Source organism: Uranotaenia lowii, chromosome 2 (genome assembly GCF_029784155.1).
Source record: "Uranotaenia lowii strain MFRU-FL chromosome 2, ASM2978415v1, whole genome shotgun sequence".
In the NCBI taxonomy this organism is placed as follows: Eukaryota; Metazoa; Arthropoda; class Insecta; order Diptera; family Culicidae; genus Uranotaenia; species Uranotaenia lowii.
Genome location: NC_073692.1, coordinates 225,868,155 through 225,885,762, shown reverse-complemented (window position 1 = coordinate 225,885,762; position 17,608 = coordinate 225,868,155). Strand labels below are relative to the sequence as shown.

General features: G+C 38.4%; 4 protein-coding genes across 12 annotated transcripts in view; 2 read left to right on the top strand and 2 right to left on the bottom strand.

Moving 5' to 3' along the window:
- Positions 1-51: 51 nt before the first annotated feature.
- LOC129744695 (uncharacterized) lies at positions 52-1,406 on the top strand. Its single transcript, XM_055737346.1, has 3 exons — positions 52-616; positions 679-1,019; positions 1,083-1,406. The coding sequence occupies exons 1-3, from the start codon at positions 168-170 to the stop codon at positions 1,235-1,237; spliced, it is 945 nt and encodes a 314-aa protein (XP_055593321.1). The 5' UTR covers positions 52-167; the 3' UTR covers positions 1,238-1,406.
- On the bottom strand, positions 1,322-3,683 carry LOC129744694 (isocitrate dehydrogenase [NAD] subunit beta, mitochondrial). Its single transcript, XM_055737345.1, has 5 exons — positions 3,464-3,683; positions 3,281-3,328; positions 2,635-3,219; positions 2,356-2,565; positions 1,322-1,861 (listed from the first exon to the last, which is right to left on the bottom strand). The coding sequence occupies exons 1-5, from the start codon at positions 3,503-3,505 to the stop codon at positions 1,631-1,633; spliced, it is 1,116 nt and encodes a 371-aa protein (XP_055593320.1). The 5' UTR covers positions 3,506-3,683; the 3' UTR covers positions 1,322-1,630.
- Positions 3,684-3,849: 166 nt separating this feature from the next.
- On the top strand, positions 3,850-16,665 carry LOC129744032 (uncharacterized). Of its 2 annotated transcripts, none has more exons than XM_055736355.1 (3): positions 3,850-3,984; positions 4,053-4,227; positions 16,043-16,665. In XM_055736355.1, the coding sequence occupies exons 1-3, from the start codon at positions 3,905-3,907 to the stop codon at positions 16,391-16,393; spliced, it is 606 nt and encodes a 201-aa protein (XP_055592330.1). In that variant the 5' UTR covers positions 3,850-3,904; the 3' UTR covers positions 16,394-16,665. The 2 variants fall into 2 exon arrangements, with proteins under 2 accessions (XP_055592330.1, XP_055592331.1); XM_055736356.1 differs by lacking the exon at positions 16,043-16,665 and adding an exon at positions 8,677-8,744.
- Positions 16,412-17,608, bottom strand: part of LOC129744031 (E3 ubiquitin-protein ligase lubel) — a 64,533-nt gene continuing 63,336 nt past the window's right edge. For 7 of the 8 annotated variants that reach the window (XM_055736346.1, XM_055736349.1, XM_055736350.1 and 4 more), the window contains 2 exons: positions 17,146-17,314; positions 16,413-16,798 (listed from right to left, as the gene is read on the bottom strand). In XM_055736346.1, the coding sequence (XP_055592321.1) occupies positions 16,769-16,798; positions 17,146-17,314 (199 nt within the window). In that variant the 3' untranslated portion in view covers positions 16,413-16,768. Of the gene's footprint in view, positions 16,799-17,145; positions 17,315-17,414; positions 17,584-17,608 lie in introns of all 8 variants that reach the window. The other variant, XM_055736347.1, reaches the window with a different exon arrangement.

Here is a 17,608-nt window from a genome sequence, read left to right as displayed (position 1 = left end):
TTTTTATGTGTGAAGAATCGAAATACCTAATCACCACAAGCTAAACACTTTTTCTAAATCCTAGTAACCTGGAAGGCGCAAAACGTCATAAAAAATCAAAAAATCTACAGGTATACGTCGTAAAATCTTAAGCCCGAGCTTACCGCTCCTAGAGCACACCAGAAACAATGGTCAATTGTTTTAGTGAACAGTCTCCGGTGAAAATTCCAAATTTCAGCCACTTTCGAAAATCATTTCTTTACACCCCGTGCAACTGTCCGGTGGTTAATTGCGAATTCTCGGATGTCCAGCAGCCGGAACGGAAACCGCGCAGCTACCGGACGACCAGGCGGATTCGTCGACTAGCTAAACCCAAACAATGTACCCGAAAATTCCATCCTAGACCCGTCACTCAGTATGGGCGGACAATCGAGCGTATCCAAGCCTACAAAGAACCGTATGCTTCGACCAGGCTTCAACAGCTTGCCCTACCAAAGGTTCGGAAGCTGATCGCTGCCCGGGATGAGTACCGCAAGTTCATCAGGAAATGTTGGTTCGACCGATTCGGGAAGCGGATCAAACGAAGCATGTTCACGGTTTACAGTCGGTTGGCTAACGTACAGTTGCCGCCGGAGAGGTTTGTTTCTATTGGGGCGTTAAATTTTCTACTAAATTTTCTAAACCTGTTTCTCTTCAAAGGCCAAAACCTGTTAAAATGAGTCCGGAGCAGTGGAAAAAGCACCAACAGTGGCTAGCGAAAAATGCCCTTGCAAAGGTAGCGAAAAAACCAAAAATTAAAGCGCGAAAGAAGATGACCATAGACGACCTGTGGGTTCGAATTGTTCTGCTATCGGTGCCGCGAGCTCCACGCACCAAATTTGCCGGTCCACCGAAACCGCAGTACGTTAAACCGGCCGCTCTTAAGGCCCCGACCAGTGACCATGTGCGGAATCTGTGCATTCCTAAGGAAAGGCACCGTCGCGAGAAGGGTCGTATCAAAGAGCCAACCGGCCTACCGGAGGAAGTGCTGAAAGCCGTCGGTAAGACAAGATTTTTAAAAGCTAAAGATTTTCTTTGATTTTAACATAATTATTGGTTATCAGCTTCCTCGAGAGTGGTCGAACTAGCTCAGCATAAAGTGTACCGCAATGTGCGGAACTTCTTCAAGGACAATCCGTTTTCGGTGGAGCCACGTGCCCTGAAGGCTAAAGCATCCGATCGCATCCTTGAGTTGGCTAAACCAAAGAAAAGAAAGTAGGACCAAAAATAAATTTTAATCAACAGTTTAATCTTACGCGATCAATAAGCCTGGACTATCTTTCGGAGGAATAAATATTGCAAATTTTTAGTTGTCGATTGGTTGAAATGTATTATCAACAGACTGCTTTTGATTGGCTAACTGAATAAATATTTGGTTTTAGTTTAAATTACTTACTTTTTGCTTATGTCAGGATCAACTGGTTTTCTTAGCGGTTAAAAATTCGAATTTGCACGGCTAACTGGTGTCTGATTACTTTCGATTAAGTAGGATGCTGTCCGCAATACAGATTGAATACCTTTAGAAATTTAACGTTGCATTTTGTGTTGACTTTGAAAAAAAGAAACTGCGGAAACAAAATTCCACCAGTCGTTGCACAAAAGCCATTTTCGCTTATCGCAAATTGTGGATAACAGCCTGGGTAAAGTCGTTGGTGGTGGATTGACCTCCCAGATCCTTGGTGCGAACCTTGCCGGACTTAAGCACGTTCTGGACGGCTTGGAAAATCATCTGGCTGTAGTGCATCAGGTTCACGTGGCGCAACATCTTGGAAGAGCACAGCAGCATGGCTGTCGGGTTGGCGATGTTCTTGCCAACGCCTTCGGCGAAGGTGTGACGCGCACCCTAGAAGATGGAAGATTGTTTTGAATATTTTAAGGAAGTGTAAAATTTCTTAAAATTCATTAAGGTAAGTATTAATTTATTAGTTTCTTAAGTTTTAAGTTTGCAATTAGGAAATGCACTGGTTTTCAAGAGCAAGGAGTCTTTAAAGGTGACCCATTGAAAAAAAAAACAAATCAAAATAACAATTATCTAAAATTTCTTGTAAAAAAAAGTTTCCTGTGAGGTCTTGGAAAGAATTTCATGATTCAGAAACATTACGCCACAGCCAAGAAAAAAATAACTTTTGATTTTATAAGAATCAAGGTAGATAGGCCGATGTTATGTTAATTTGTACTATCACTGATGGATGAATTGAAGCACTTGTTTAGCGCTCTTATCGGACAGAAGATTTTTTGGCTAACTCGGTTGAAGCTTTCTATTGCAAGTTCCAGTTCAAGCGATGAAATTTGGGAGAAGGGAGACCCCTCAAAAGTGGCATAGTCTTTTCCTCTTACCGGTTCAAAAACGGCATGCTCGGCCGAGTAGGAAGCACCAGCAACGACACCAGCACCGCCAACTAAACCGGAAGCGATATTGTCGATAATGTTGCCGTACAGATTCGGGGCAACCATCACGTCGAACTGATTCGGGTTGCTCACCAATTGCATCGTGGTGTTGTCCACAATCATCTTCTCGAAGTTGATGCGTGGGTACAATTTACCGATCTGAAAGGTTTAATAGAAATTGATAAGTACCTAACTTGAAATATCTTTTGGTAAAATGTTACTGCTAACCTGTTCGCATTTCTTCATGAAGAGACCATCGCCCAACTTCATGATGTTGGCCTTGTGAACGCAGGTGACCTTCTTGCGGTTGTGCTTGACGGCATAATCGAATGCGAACTTGGCGATCCTTAGAGATTTCTGAGCCGTGACCACCTTCAAACATTCAATCACCCCCGGGATGGTTTCGTGTTCAAGAGCCGAGTATTCGCCCTCCGTTTGCTCACGAATGATAACGGTATCGATTCCCTTATGGCGGGTGTTGACACCTTCCAGGCTGACCACATGGACCACATTAGCGTACAAGTCCAGCTCGTGGCGCAGCTTCATGTTCAACGTTTCCAGCTCTCCGGTACGACTGTAATCTGGTGTCGTCAGGATACCCTTCAGGCAGACCTTGTTCTTATCGATCGAACGTACGACATCCTCCAGCGGAGAGCTCAGAATCGGGTTAACTTCCGACAGGAAGAATGTCTCGAAATCCACCGGCACATCGGCAGCTTTGAAGACCTCAGAAACCGAATACATCAATTCCGGTCCAACGCCGTCACCAGGAATCATTGTACAAGTGATGCGACCTTCCTTGCTTGACCCTTGCTGGAAGTAAACAAAAATTACTATGAGCAAGAAAATTTTATAGCGTACGCGCGTCAATTACCGCAGGTGTCTGAGCAGCTCCCGTGGAGTGTAATCCACGACATGATGCCTGGAAATAAGAGACGATCAGTAAAAATATCGAAACTATCAATCTACAAGGACGATTTATTGTGGAAAAAATCAGCCGAACAACCGAGTGGTTACATAAACATTTTTAACCCATTTCAACAAAATCCGCTCTTACCTGGACAAAGGTGCGGGCCACGTTCCGTGCTATGAACGACATGATTCCACCGGTGGCAAACCACAATCAGAAGGGTCACACGAAGCTTGGGAAGCACAATTTCCGTTCCAAATCGAGAAATTCTAAAACCTTTTCGGCGGAACGTTATGAGTGCTATCACAAAACTTTTCGCAAGCTCGCGCGACGAAAAAACGCACACAAGACCTGTGCTGCTGCACAGTAAAAAAGTTTGCGCAAATTTGCTGCACGCAAGCGCGCCGCTGTCAAACTGACAGCCGCGAAGCGAAACAGCTGTAGCGGGAAATTTTTCAACCGAAAGCTGGGGGTGGTGAAATATTTCTTGGGAGGTTTTTTTGTTTGCTAGCTGCACGTGCGCTTTGTTTGTAAACAAATCAAGTTTAAAATAACGAGTGCGCGTTCGACCGGTGATTTTTTCCGAAAATGAATGAATACTTGTGGGAATTTGCTCAGAAATTACCGAACGAGAATGGTTTCCAAATGGTGCTGAAATCTGCTCTGGCGTAAGTTAAAACAAATCACCACAACTTATTTTCTTTGAAATTTAATCATTGAAAACCATCAATTACAGCTTAACGGCATCGAAAGGAGCGGATATTGACAAGACCAACGACAAATGGATGTGCAGAAAGTGTAAGACGCTCTGGATGCACGGATACTTCCGAGCCGGTGAGGTATCCCGAGGAAAACAGTCGAAACGGAAAACCATATCAACGGTGCCGGCTTCATCGAACACCTATTTTGTGGTAAGTTCTATCAATGTTTTTTTTTATTTTTTATTATCTAGGTACTATTTTTTTCTAAACGCCCTGGTTCAAGCTTCAAAATTTAAGTTTCAAAATTAGCAGAATCAGTTACAAATAATCCTGCAGATTTTTTTTTTTCAAAAATCTCTGAATCAGATTCAGAAGTCAATATTCTCTGTTGTGGTATGAGCCTACTTGGTTGAATGATTCAACTGAATCAAAGCAATCGAAAGATTCCTTTTAATTCAACCACGGTAAATGAAAAGTTCATATACCAGTATTTCGATAGCAACTTACTACCTGCTTCAGCGAACGTTTTCGATTGATGAATGTGTATCGTTTCCCTCCCTTATATTGTCCGGGTTTGGTAAGCTACTACTAGGTAGCAAAAACCTCCGAATGCTCGGCAGTTGTGCCGTTGTCTGTTTTTTTGGGTCTACCTACCCTATTCCGGGTGTTTTCTGGTTGTGCTAAATTATTTTCTACCCGTTTTTGGGCATTGTCAGGTAAATTATTGTATTTCTTTTTACCTAAGAATTTGAACAACCAAGTGTGCCCTGATCCGGAGACACCGGGGGTCTCGGGGGGACACTCGGTCCCTCTTTGACCCTGACCCTGAGTACATCAATTTCACCCACCCAAAACTATAACGTACTTTGGGCTAAATGCCAAATCAACCCAGTAGTGGGTACACTCATCCGAAAAGCAAACGTTGAATTCACCTGGATTTTCACGTAGGCGCTGATTACGTGAATTTTTGCTTGACTTACGTGAATCATTTGAATGTTAATACAAATTCACTTGATCCGTACGTGAAATTCACATAGCCGTTTGCTGTCAACACAAGGGCACATTCGATTTACATGAAAATCCAGTGATCCGCCAAGCACAAACGGATTTGGTGCATTTTATGTGAGGTTCACGTAGCTCTAAATAACTTACTCATATAAAATCTATGTGAAAGAACACCAGTTCTCAATATGGCTTCCATTCAAAAGTTATTGCAGGCAGTTAGAGAAATTACGGGTGATGGAACTGATTTTTCGTAAGTACATAGGGGATTTTTTTTTATTATCTGACAATTTGCGCCGGGGGTCTTCAGATTTTCCCCAAAATTGAAAATTTGGTTCATTTTTGCGACTTAAAGACACATGTATTTTTTAAGATTTCTAACACTTTTATTTTTTGAGTTAGCTTCGGTTAGATTTTTTTGTAAATAAAAAATAACCATTTTTCAAAGCTACATAACTCTGTTGTTTCTCAACGAAAATTATAAAATAGCACATCAAAATGCATTGAAATTTTATCAGCTTTCCAAATAGAATAGTTGAAAAAAATAAAATAATGACCTTCAACATGAAAAGTTGTAAATAAACTTTAAATGGCGTCTAAAAGTACCGTCTGCACCACCGAATATTTTGCAAAAAATACCATTGTGTAACTCGATTCATGATGTAACTTTCATCTGAAGACACCAAAGTGGGCCATTAACACCTTGAAGAGTTATGAAAGAAATAATGACAATAAATCTCTTTTTTTTGCATCGAAAACAAACAATGGTCGAACAACTGCACTCACATATGGAGATAGCAAGCACTTCTAACAACATGGAAACAAAAGAACTTACCAAAGCTGGTAAAAAACACTACTTTTTTGTACTTTGTAGAGTGTTTGCAGCAAAACTGACTTTACTTGTTTAAGTGATATAACTAATAATGGGAATGTTGCTTTTACAACCTGGTCATATACTATATAACTTATTAATTTTTCGATCAAAGATCATTGTGAAGCATAATCAATGCCAATTTCAGTCCAGGTTCAGTCCCTGTGTTTGGGATCACAAAAATGTAATTAAAAAAATGAAATATAGACGTGCTTTACATAGTTTTTATATCGGCTGTAAAGCTGTAAAATGATTAAAATATGATACTTTTACCGTATTCGTTTTCTACATTCGCCCAGTTTTGAGGTTTACCATACTAGAACGAACATAATTCGTCGTCAGTGTTTTGCTACCTCGATCGCTCACAAACGAATCTTCAGTGTTCCACCGTCCATTTTAAATCAAATCTGGGGAATTACGGATGCAAAACTTAGCGCACAAACTTCTAAAAATGACAGTAAAATGTGTATAACTTGTTGTGACCTGGTGCAAAACTGGGTAGAAAGGAATACGTTATTAGATTTTTGGGTATAACATGAAGTCAGTTAAGCTGCAACAATCTACCGCCCCTTCTTTCATAACAGTCCCACATACAAAAATAAGCAAGCGAGACAATCAGCTTTTTCTGTTTTGGAATATATTTTTAAATTACTTTCAGCATAAACGAAAATCGTTTCTAGGTTGTCAAAATAAATCGTTAGTCCTGAAATTTTCGAAATTGGGTTATTGGTAAGGTCGAGAGCACCATTTATGTTCATTATGGGACTGTTAATCGACCATATTTGAAACCTTTTTCGAATCTACTAGCATAACAGTCCCATACAAAATATATTTTTCTCACCAAGCTACTTTCTAAGACTTAAATTTGATCATTTTTGAACTTCTAAATGCAATTGTCAGAAAAAGAAACATACTTTTGCAAAAAAAAAATATCATGAATTCCACATTGTAAGTTGAATTTTTTTACGATTTTTGATTGCATCCGATAGTTTTTCGCTCAGGAAGTCATTCCTAAGAAAATCAGACCTGCCTTCGAAAACTAGTGTGCATCATTCGACATCAAGTGAGTTAAAAAATGTTTAAATGATTCAAAGCAATAAACCAAAGACTATTTCACCGAAAGAAACATTGAAAAGTAACCAAATCCGTGGCATTTCACATATGGGACTGTTATTCAGGTATATTTCATATAGGACAGCCACGAATTGATTTTTTTTTCGAAATTTCAAGAACAAAACCTCTTTTTTAGTCTTTTATGTTGAAGCCTTATGTTGACCTAAAATGACGAAAATTCTTATGGGACTGTTATGCGAGTAGGGGCAGTCTGAAAAGGACGAAAAAATAGTGTTTTTTACCAGCTTTGATAAGTTCTTTTGTTTCCATGTTGTTAGAAGTGCTTGCTATTTCCATATGTGAGTGCAGTTGTTCGACCATTGTTTGTTTTTGATGCAAAAAAAGAGATTTATTGCCATTATTTCTTTCATAACTCTTCAAGGTGTTAATGGCCCACTTTGGTGTCTTCAGATGAAAGTTGCATCATGAATCGAGTTACACAAGGGGGCATCCATAAATTACGTAACGCTCCTAGGGGGGGGAGGGAGTAAGCTCTAGCGTTACAAATTGTGACATAGGGGAGGGGGGGAGGTATGCTCATCGTTACGTAACGATTTTTTTCCTAAAACAATTTCAGTTTAACCGCAGGTTTTTTGATATCATGCAATTTTTTCTGAATGATAAGCAAACCAAAATCAGCTTAAAATTTGTAAGCTTTAACAAGATTTAAACTGGTTAGTAACCATTCCTATTCTAAGATTCTAAGATAGACTAAACGTGTATAGGATATCCGTGAAATAACCGTTGGAAAACCGAATATTAGGTACATTCACCCCCAAGAACTCAAGCCAATCTTTAGAAGGAAATTTTACTATTTTTTCTCCATTGATTCGGATTATTCCGACGAATATTATGAAGTTGCGTATATTTTGCATAACAAGTAATGCTGCTTGAACAAAATAAAGTAAACAAGGTAGATCACCAGTTAACAAGCACGAACAACTCTTAATAAGACAATTAATTTATTTTATCAGAGAGGTATCACCAATGAGTATTAAGAAGCGATTTGGATGGATAATAATTCCGATTTGAAGAACATTTAAAAAATTATGTTACTTATTTTTTTTATTCGAAAATCAGTGTTTAAAATCATGGGAAGACGGAGGGGGGGGGGTTATAGTCATCGTTACGTAATTTTCATAGGGGGGTATGTCGAAGCGTTACGATTTGTGACATACGGGGGGGAGGGGGTCAAAAAAGTGCATTTTTTGCGTTACGTAATTTATGGATGCCGCCCAATGGTATTTTTCGCAAAATATTCGGTGGTGCAGACGGTACTTTTAGACGCCATTTAAAGTTTATTTACAACTTTTCATGTTGAAGGTCATTATTTTATTTTTTTCAACTATTCTATTTGGAAAGCTGATAAAATTTCAATGCATTTTGATGTGCTATTTTATAATTTTCGTTGAGAAACAACAGAGTTATGTAGCTTTGAAAAATGGTTATTTTTTATTTACAAAAAAATCTAACCGAAGCTAACTCAAAAAATAAAAGTGTTAGAAATCTGAAAAAATACATGTGTTTTTAAGTCGCAAAAATGAACCACATTTTCAATTTTGGGGAAAATCTGAAGACCCCCGGCGCAAACCCGTCAGATAATAAAAAAAAATCCCCCATAGCTAAAAATTTTGTTGTGTGATTTTTGTTAACATCTTTGCCCTTTTCAACAGAATTTGGAATTGGACAGCTGGGACGAACAGGCAACGGCTAAGAAGGGACATCAATGAAATTGTCGCGGCGAAATATTTTTAAATAAAAAAAAGTTAATAAGTGAAGTGTACAGTGCGTGCTTGGTGTTATATCAATTATTCCAGAAAATAAAATGTGTCTACAAAATCAAATCATTTTTATTTATTTGTTCGAACTACATTAACCTACACGCAGAGAAAACTTGGATTTTGATACAAAACAAAACTGACTTTGACTCAAAACATTCAGTTTTTTGAATCAAACTTCTGTTTTCTTTGAATCCATGAATTATCGTTCTGATTCAAATGAATAATTTTTGAAAGAAAGAATTAATTTTTTTAACTGAATAATTTTGGACTTTGATTTTATTCAAATTCTTTGATTCAAAAGAAATTTGTTCAATTGCACATTTCGTTTAAAACAAAGTAAATTTTCTTTCAACCAAAGAAAATTATTTTTAAAAGAAAGGGATAATTTCTTTAAATTAAAACATTAAACTTAGAAGATTTTTTGGAGTGAGCAAGAACCGAATTTCGAATAAATTTTGTCCGGCTGTGTTGAAAATCAAAACCAGTGGATCTGAGATAGCTTTTTAGGAGGCTTCAGGATGAAAAATGGTAAGTGTGTGTTAATCCATTAATCAAAAAGTGAATGTTTAAGATTTTATATAAACTCTTGCATTGTTACAGGACCACGGCTGATTCCGTCCCAAATCCAGCGGTCTGATTATCTTCGGCCCGATCTTCAGCGGTAATCACCAATTGGATGACCACTAAAGCTAGCAACCGGAGCTGCTTCCGGTAGTATATTAAGCGGCCGAAGAAGAATGCCCTCAGGCCAAAATTAGGACCGGATGATTCAATTATAGTGAACCAGTGTTTGTGTTAATTTTGCGAATAAGAATGAATTTAAGATGCAAATTATTTCTTTTTATCATTCAAAATTCCTAATAAAAACTTCGGGACAACAGAAAATATTTCTTCCAATTGGAATAAAAGGAAAAGGATTCAATGAACAAATCCTTTTAAATCTAAATCTAAATTACATTGTAGCAAACGAAAACAACTTTGCATCAAATGAAACTGTTTTTTGTTTCAAAGCATTAATATTTTGATTCAAAGATTTTTCAAAAGAAAAATTCTTTGAAACAAAGAAAAATGCCTTTGAATCAAAGGAATTTTTATTTATCCCAAAATCAAAGGAAAAAATTCTTTGTTTTTGCGGCACTTTCCTTTGAAATAAAAAATCTTTTCGCTGCGTGTACGTTCATCTTTAACAAAATTTATGTGAAAGGCATGTAGCAGAAGAAGCATTCGATCTGCGTTATTTCCACACACCCTTCAAATAGAACTCACCTACAGCGCATATGAAAATTACGTGAATTTTGCTTGCTGTGCGAGCTCTGATTGATACCTGAAATTCACGTAGGTTCCACGTGATTTTCATGATGGCAAAATCCATGTACATTTTCACGTAGCGTTAATGTGAAAAGTTTTTTCGGTGTAGTACAGTGGGTTGTTTGCTTTTGTCCACTCAGAGGAAATCTTATTATAAATTTCATAAGATACATCTTATGAACCACTTTTTTGCGCCCAAACTAATTGTTCATAAGAGTCTTATGAAATTCTTTCAATTCTCATACGATGTTCTTATGAAAAATAGAAGAAACGGCATTGTGAAAAAATGATGAACACATTCATTCATAGCATCAGTTTTTTTTCATCATCTAACAGTACGAAGCAATCGCCAGTTCATAGTTATTATAGTTTTCCTTTAATGTTAAATGTTATTGTTATCTCCGGAATGGTAAGTTCGATTTGATGTTTTTGGTGTGAACGTTGAATATATTAGTAAACTAAAATACATTATTTGTTTACTTTTCAGCAAGCTGATCGGCAAAAAACGAAAGGTCGAAGATTTAGATGCGGCAAAAAAAAACTTTGATGGAGCTGTCTGTTGATGCGCTGCTGATGGAGACAATGCAGGATTTAATTTTAAACGAATTTGGCAAACAATAAAGTGAATGTTTTCAGCACGAAGTATCGAGAATTTTTCTTATTAGAAAGTGATATACTGTTTCCATAAGAATCTCTTATGAAAAGCAACAACCTCTCATTGAAGTAGGCGTTCATCTTCAGAATTCATTCGCGTCATAAGACAATCTTATGAATTTCATTAATTTTTCTTATGGCGCCACCTCATAAGAGAATCTTATGGCATACATAATAGTATTTTTCTGAGTGTCCGTGTACAGTACAAAGCAAAGGGTGTATAAAACTGTAACGAATGTGTTTGTACCCGAGCTGTCAACAGCTTAAGCGCCACTCTCAGAAACCCAAGAGGCTGTCGATGCGTGTCTTCCGTCCCGGCTTGAGACTCAGTTCAAGGCGGGCTTACAGTTAAGAACTACTAGATCAACATTCAATAATCCAACCGACCAACCGAGTTGCGGCCCTAAACTTCAAAATTTCTGGAAATTGATGCGACACCCAAAACCCTGCGACACAATCAAGCCTTACTCCCACACAACCCCAAAATGGTATAATTGTCAACGGATTCAAACAAAACCAAAACACTCTAGAGCATAACAAAATTTGGAATGATTTTAACAGCTGTATTCAAACGGATCCTCATTCCCTATGTGACGTCACGAAAACTATTAGCTCTTAATGGTTAAATACAATTTCCTTATATCTAATCTGACCTTGTGATGTGGTGTGCCGTTGGTTCCAAACCTGCTGATTCTTCGGCTCCAGAATCAGAACAACTAGCCAAGCCACCGCATGCGCGAGGTGGTTGTGATCTTGGCTAAACCGTAACGCTGGATGGTTGATTGTTTCGAAGAAACTGTAGCGAGCAGCACGTGGCGACAATTGGCTTGAAGACTCGCCGGAAGTGACCAAGAGAACCCGGTTTCTACAATGGACCACAGGGAGAGTAGCGGTTTTTCCTACCACCTTTTGACGGCTCTCCAGCTATTGGTAGCGATAGCTCGGTCGATGCTTTATTAGTAGAAACACGTGTTCCACAGTTGACTCAGGATGCTGTTTGCCAACTTCTCAGGATCAACATCGCCACAGTCTGAGCGATAAATGTGACCTTCAGCTCCCAGCAAACGCCCACGTTGAACGATGGGATGGCTGTGTTCAACGGGTTAATTAGTTCGACAAATGGTAATATTATACACCTAGAATATTACCTGCTGGCTATACTCTTTATCTCCACCCTTCGGCGGATTTGTGAAATTTTTCGAATCACACACGTGGTCACCTAAACATTTTAATAATTTAGTTTCAATTTGAAAGACGGATGGAACTTAGACCTTACTTAATCTGGGCTTCTGCCATGCGCTCAAGATCGGAGCAACACTTATTTGCCTACGAACGTACTTGCAGACAACTAATCAACCTAAGCACATATTTAGAATAAAACAAATATAATTAGTTTAAGCACTCCACATGTTCAGACTGGCTTATATTTGCACGTGATTGCACTTACAGTTTCGTGCAATGGCTAACTGGCACAGTGCTGAGCCCTGATCTTCACCGCCGAGCGAGTTCTACCAAATGAGGCTGCGATAATCGACGACGATTAGCTAACCCCTACCCCAAGCTAAGTCGCTGCAATCGAGGGCAGAGCCCTCGGCAGTTGTGTGTGTCACATCGCATTCCAGAATCCCTAACTCATGGGCTTTTGTCCGTTTCTTTTTTTTTTTTTCTCAAGGACATTGGTGGTACTTGCAATTTTTTTACCACGTAGCCTCTTTTTGCAAACTCGTTTAGTCGGTTGCAAAATTGAATGAGATCGCCTGTGGAACTCAACTAAGAAGCTCGGAAGCCTAGCGCGGTTGCCTCTAGAGACTGAGAGATGTCGCGTCAAGCGTCGAAAAGATAGCTTTTGAAACTTTAAGCTTGAGTCTGTTATGGCAAGGGATTTAACGGACATACTATTTCGATCAGGACGTAACTCAGAAATATATTACAAAACATTTAGACGAATTTCATACTCCAGCTAGGGTCTATAAACAATTGCGAGCTTTTTGTTCATGATTACACCGTCGTATCGATAGAAACATATTTAGAATGATCCTACGCACCGTTTTGACCAAATAGACTTACACGATTCCTCGTGAAATTTAATTAGCGATTTAAAAAAAAATGCAAAATTTTAAAACGCGTTTTTCTCGAAACGTCATAAATGAACATAGACCCTTTTCACGTGTTGGCCCAAGCAACCATAATTCCCTTAAAAAGGTTCCATAGAAGCTTAATCAGCTCTCGTTTGTGTCTGAAGGAATGCTAATCAGCCCAAAATTTAAGTTCTTAAAGCTACTTTCAAGTTCGTTTGGGTAGCTGTAGAGACCGCTATTCAGCTGCTAAGAGAATGTCAAGAAACTTCTACGCGCCGAAAAAAAAATCCGATTGACAGATTGCTCTGACAACCAGATGTCAGATTGCTAGGTTGCCGGTCTATCATGGTCTATCTCATTGGTTTTAATTATATTGTTTTGATTACAAAAGCTGCTTACATGCCTACACTGTAAATTTTTGCCTCGATTTCCAGCAAAAAAATTTGCTGGAAACGTTCAGCAATCCAAATTTTTGCTGTAAACCAGCAATCGGTTTTCGAATTGCTGGATGTTTCAGCATTCGATTGTGTTCTTGTCATTTTTGCTGAAAAATCAGCAATCGGTTTTCAAATTGCTGGACTTTCCAGCAATTGATTTAGTTTGCTGGAAAATCAGCAATCGAGTTGTCAAATTGGAGTCTGTTTGTTTCCGTACGCTGAAGCAAGGTGGGTATATATTCAGGAGGTGTTCCCGAATAACGAATTCCCGATTCAGCCATTTTGGCTATGTAGGCTATGCAACTAAGCGGAACTCATGAAGTGTGTTTACCAACAAACCACAGAAAAGCTGAGCAAAAAGTAAACAAACTCATTGAGAGCCCCGCTCACTCCTCGCCTACTTACTGTGAAAGTCGGAGAACCTAGTATATCTAAGAACCTTGCGCTGAAGCAAGGTGAGACTCTATTTTATGAAATTTGGTTAGATTAATATAATTATTTTATTTTCCTCTATATTCTAGCAACAAGATATCAAGTCAAGCGTGAGTTTTTATTGGACAGGTAGATATTCTACAAAAGATTCTAATCAAAATTATTCTTACAGGTGGCGGATGATCAACACTTTGACACAAAGCTGCCTCCCCAAAGCCGATGCTATATACAGAATATTGAAAAAAAAATCGTGTTTCTGGAAACAAATGTATCCCTTTATTAAAAATTGGGAGAAAATAATTGTTTTTATTGCTCATTTTATGTACAGCCAGTAATCAAAATTTAAATTTGAATTGAAATATAAATTTGATACTAAATACAGCCGGTTGTGTTGAAAGAAATAGCTGGTTTCCAGCAATCTGGATTGCTGATTTTCCAGCAATTTGAATTGCTGGAAACCAGCATTAACGTTTGCTGTTTTTTCCAGCACTTTAAATTGCTGGAAAATTTGCTGGAAAGTCAGCGGGACAAAAACCAGCAAAATTTTGCTGGTTTCCAGCAAAAAAAAATTTGCTGTGTAGGGAATTGAACCGCTGCTCTCTAGATTGCAATGAAACTCACCAGCCTCTCGACCAATCCAGCAATAGTTCATTGCCATTGTAATAATTAGTATTTAAATTCAATATCATTTGAGATGATTGAATAGGTTGATGGTCAATAGTTTGTTCCTTCTGTCGTTTGAAGGACTTTCAGTACACAATATGAATAATAACAATAATTCGCATTATCGAAAATTTATTCGAATATCTTAACATTTATAAGAAAAATTCGAAAAAATCTTGAATTCCATTTGTAAATATCAGTACAGATATAAACAAAACAAATACCATGACAAGAAATTGACTGACATTTTTGACATGTCGCTTAGAATTCCCATATAGGTTCTTTAAAACACCTTCAAGTATCCTAATGGTGCGTTTTAGGATGTTACGCGAACGTTATCGACCTTCTCGAAAGACATTTTTGACATGTCGCTTAGAATTCCCATATAGGTTCTTCAAAATAACTTCAAGTATCTTAATGGTGCGTTTTAGAATGTTACGAGAACGTTATCGACCTTCTTGAGGGAATTTCCATTAAATGCACTTAGAAGTTCCGTTATCGATAGTTTATTCTTTCAAAGGGCGATAGAAGTTCCTGAGTAACTTTTACGCGACAAGAGTCACCTGGAGTTCCCGTAAAACATTTTTTCAGCCAAATGTGAACTTAAGAGTTTGGCGTTAAGTAAAAACGCGACTTTTGGTTGCTTGGGTGGTGCTGATATGTATGCCTATTCATCATGCGTTGGAAAGTTTCAGGCATGCTTTTCAGTCCCAAAGGTTTCCTAACGATTTATAAATACTGAAAGTTTGGAGTACCTAAATACTGAAAGTTTGGAGGAATTGCCTATTTGACGGTGCTCTGGTTTTAATTCCTTGTATTAACTAGTCAGGTCGTTGTTCATTGGCGATGCTTGCAATCCCGGTGTAGGATTTCTCATGTGCTAAACAGAGAAAACAGTAGCCTTCACTCCAATTTCACTCCGGTTAGCTGCCGCTGCCATTCATATAGTAATCTGTGAAAGAGTAAAAAGCAAGCTTTATGCTGGCTCGTTCAATCGTTGGTAAAATAGGTTTCAACTGGTTTCTGTCAACTGGTGATGTTCAACGAGCCAATGTTTTTGTCGATTCCCGTCGATTTTGTCAAAATGTACCTTTTCCTTAAAGCTATCGATCTTCGCCTATGATTCTTTTCTTTTAATGTTTCCCTTTCTATCTTTCTTTTCCTCTTAAATAAAAGTGTTAAGCTAAGAAATAATTTGTAAAAAAACGAGTTTGGCTCCTTAAAACCTTAAGGTATGAGCCGTTTCAAATAAACGATTTACAAAAAAAAGTATCCTTCGAAGTTCACATTTGGCTTAGTAAAAGGGAAGTACCCGAGGGAATTCAAGCACGTACGTATTCCACCTAGGGAATATTTCCGTTATCTGCATGCTTTTTGGTTCCATTTGGCATCACTTTTAGATAACTTTGCTGATGTTGCGTTTTCATTTTGATTTAAGTTAAGCGTTTTCAAGTGTCCTAACAAAGGCTTAATAAGCTTTCAAGAGCTCGTTTCATCAAACTTTTGATTACTGGGGATGTGTTACTGGCAAACAATGTATCAACCATAAACAGTGACAACGAGTTATTTCGGGATCTTTTGTAACATTCATCAAAGTTTTTTTATAACTGATTATCGTGGAAAAGCACATTTTTTCCACAGAAGACTGAAAAAAGTTTCAAATTTATTTCATTATATTCATTTCAGAAATATACCTGCACGTTATGCTCACACGAAACACATGTTCCAATTACGGAGAAAAAACGTTCGGTGGAACCAAAACCTGAAAACAATTTCAAATCAAACGTTTCGCAAAAATCTCAATCAGGTTCCTCAACCGGAAAGAAAAAACCTCATCAAACCAAACCGAAGCACAAAAACGCGCTAGGGAAAGCAATACCACAAGGTAAGAAAAAGACCAACCAACTTTCCGGACTCCAGAACACCAACAGGCTTACTGCTTTGGCCAATCTGTTGAAGCAACGATCAGAAGGGATGTCATCATCAGGGCAGAAGGAACAAACGGCGAGCGAACGATTAAAACTTTTGCTCAAGTAAGTCTAGAGATTTTTTCTTATGGTTCTTACCAAACTGTATTACCTTTTTTGTTTTTATTCAATAAGAGTAAGAGAGTGTAATTACTTGCTAATAATCACTGATAAAGAGTAAATGAAGTGTGTAACATGTGCGATGATTAACGATAAGAAAAAGACTTATGAAGTAGGTCTCGCATAAAGAAAAGTGTAACAGTTTATTTGTTGGCTTTTGTGAGAATGGATTCAACAGTAAACTTAACAATAAGATGTGCTTTTCCGGCAACATGTGCTCGATGGTGGAAATTATGTGTATTTTCTTACGATGACAGCATTCGATTATTTTCTCTTGTTAATTTTTCTCTGTTGGTGCCTCGTAATGATGATACTGAAGTATTTTTTAATTCAGTGGGATTTGATCCTTTACGATCTGGAAGTAGAGAAAAGATGTCAGTTCATCATAGATTTTTGCTTCGTCTGTGGTTTCTTTTCATCTAATGGGTAATGCAAAAAGTTTCTAGATCCTAGAGAATGATGCAAAAGTCGTCAATCGACTTACTTGTCGGGTTGCGTTCGCTTCATGTCCAGTGCGATTGAGTTCTGTTAGTAGTTGTATAGCTAGAACTAAGTCTCAAATGCAGTACATGCATATCATTCATGGCGTAATGCTAGTATAAGTTTTGAACCAATTCGCTTTCGGGTTAATTAGGTTAGTATCTTTTAGAAATGAACGGGTGCTAGTTGAAGGTCTAAAACCTTCGGATGACGCCGTCTCACCTTCTGACACATTTCGCGGTAGATTTCGTCAGTATCCCAGGGACCGCGTTCCGGCAGCGCTATGCCCCTCCTACGCAATTCCTGGACACAATCGGTCAGGTCCAGTATTGGTAGCGGGTCAATTTGTGCCTTGGACACCACCCCTACCAGATACTCGACGTAATGCGTTCTGGAAAGGAGGGGCACCCGGGCGGAGACGAGACCAAGAAGGAAGAAAAAAGAAAAGAAAACACACTCTTAGTAATGGCCGGCCTTTAGCCCAAGCTCACCTGCGCCAAATAATCCCGATAGATTCCATCCAAGAGTCCGAATGGTCGCGGGGGCATCCGTTTGTTGGCCCGCTTGACCAGCGACTCAAGATCATCGGTGTTCAGGATCGAAAGCGGATCGATGCAGTTTTGGGTTATCAGGAGGCTTAAGTATTCAATGTAATGAGCGCTAGAGAAAAAAAACGAATGGGCAA

Excerpts from the sequence above, each read along its gene's own strand:
- LOC129744695 (XM_055737346.1), top strand. The coding sequence starts at position 168 with ATGGTCAATTGTTTTAGTGAACAGTCTCCGGTGAAAATTCCAAATTTC. Across the intron at positions 617-678 it reads GTACAGTTGCCGCCGGAGAG|GCCAAAACCTGTTAAAATGA; the intron begins GTTTGTTTCTAT and ends TTCTCTTCAAAG. Across the intron at positions 1,020-1,082 it reads GGAAGTGCTGAAAGCCGTCG|CTTCCTCGAGAGTGGTCGAA; the intron begins GTAAGACAAGAT and ends ATTGGTTATCAG.
- LOC129744694 (XM_055737345.1), bottom strand. The coding sequence starts at position 3,505 with ATGTCGTTCATAGCACGGAACGTGGCCCGCACCTTTGTCCAG. Across the intron at positions 3,329-3,463 it reads TGGCCCGCACCTTTGTCCAG|GCATCATGTCGTGGATTACA; the intron begins GTAAGAGCGGAT and ends TCTTATTTCCAG. Across the intron at positions 3,220-3,280 it reads GAGCTGCTCAGACACCTGCG|CAAGGGTCAAGCAAGGAAGG; the intron begins GTAATTGACGCG and ends GTTTACTTCCAG.
- LOC129744032 (XM_055736355.1), top strand. The coding sequence starts at position 3,905 with ATGAATGAATACTTGTGGGAATTTGCTCAGAAATTACCGAACGAGAAT. Across the intron at positions 3,985-4,052 it reads GTGCTGAAATCTGCTCTGGC|CTTAACGGCATCGAAAGGAG; the intron begins GTAAGTTAAAAC and ends CATCAATTACAG. Across the intron at positions 4,228-16,042 it reads CATCGAACACCTATTTTGTG|AAATATACCTGCACGTTATG; the intron begins GTAAGTTCTATC and ends TATTCATTTCAG.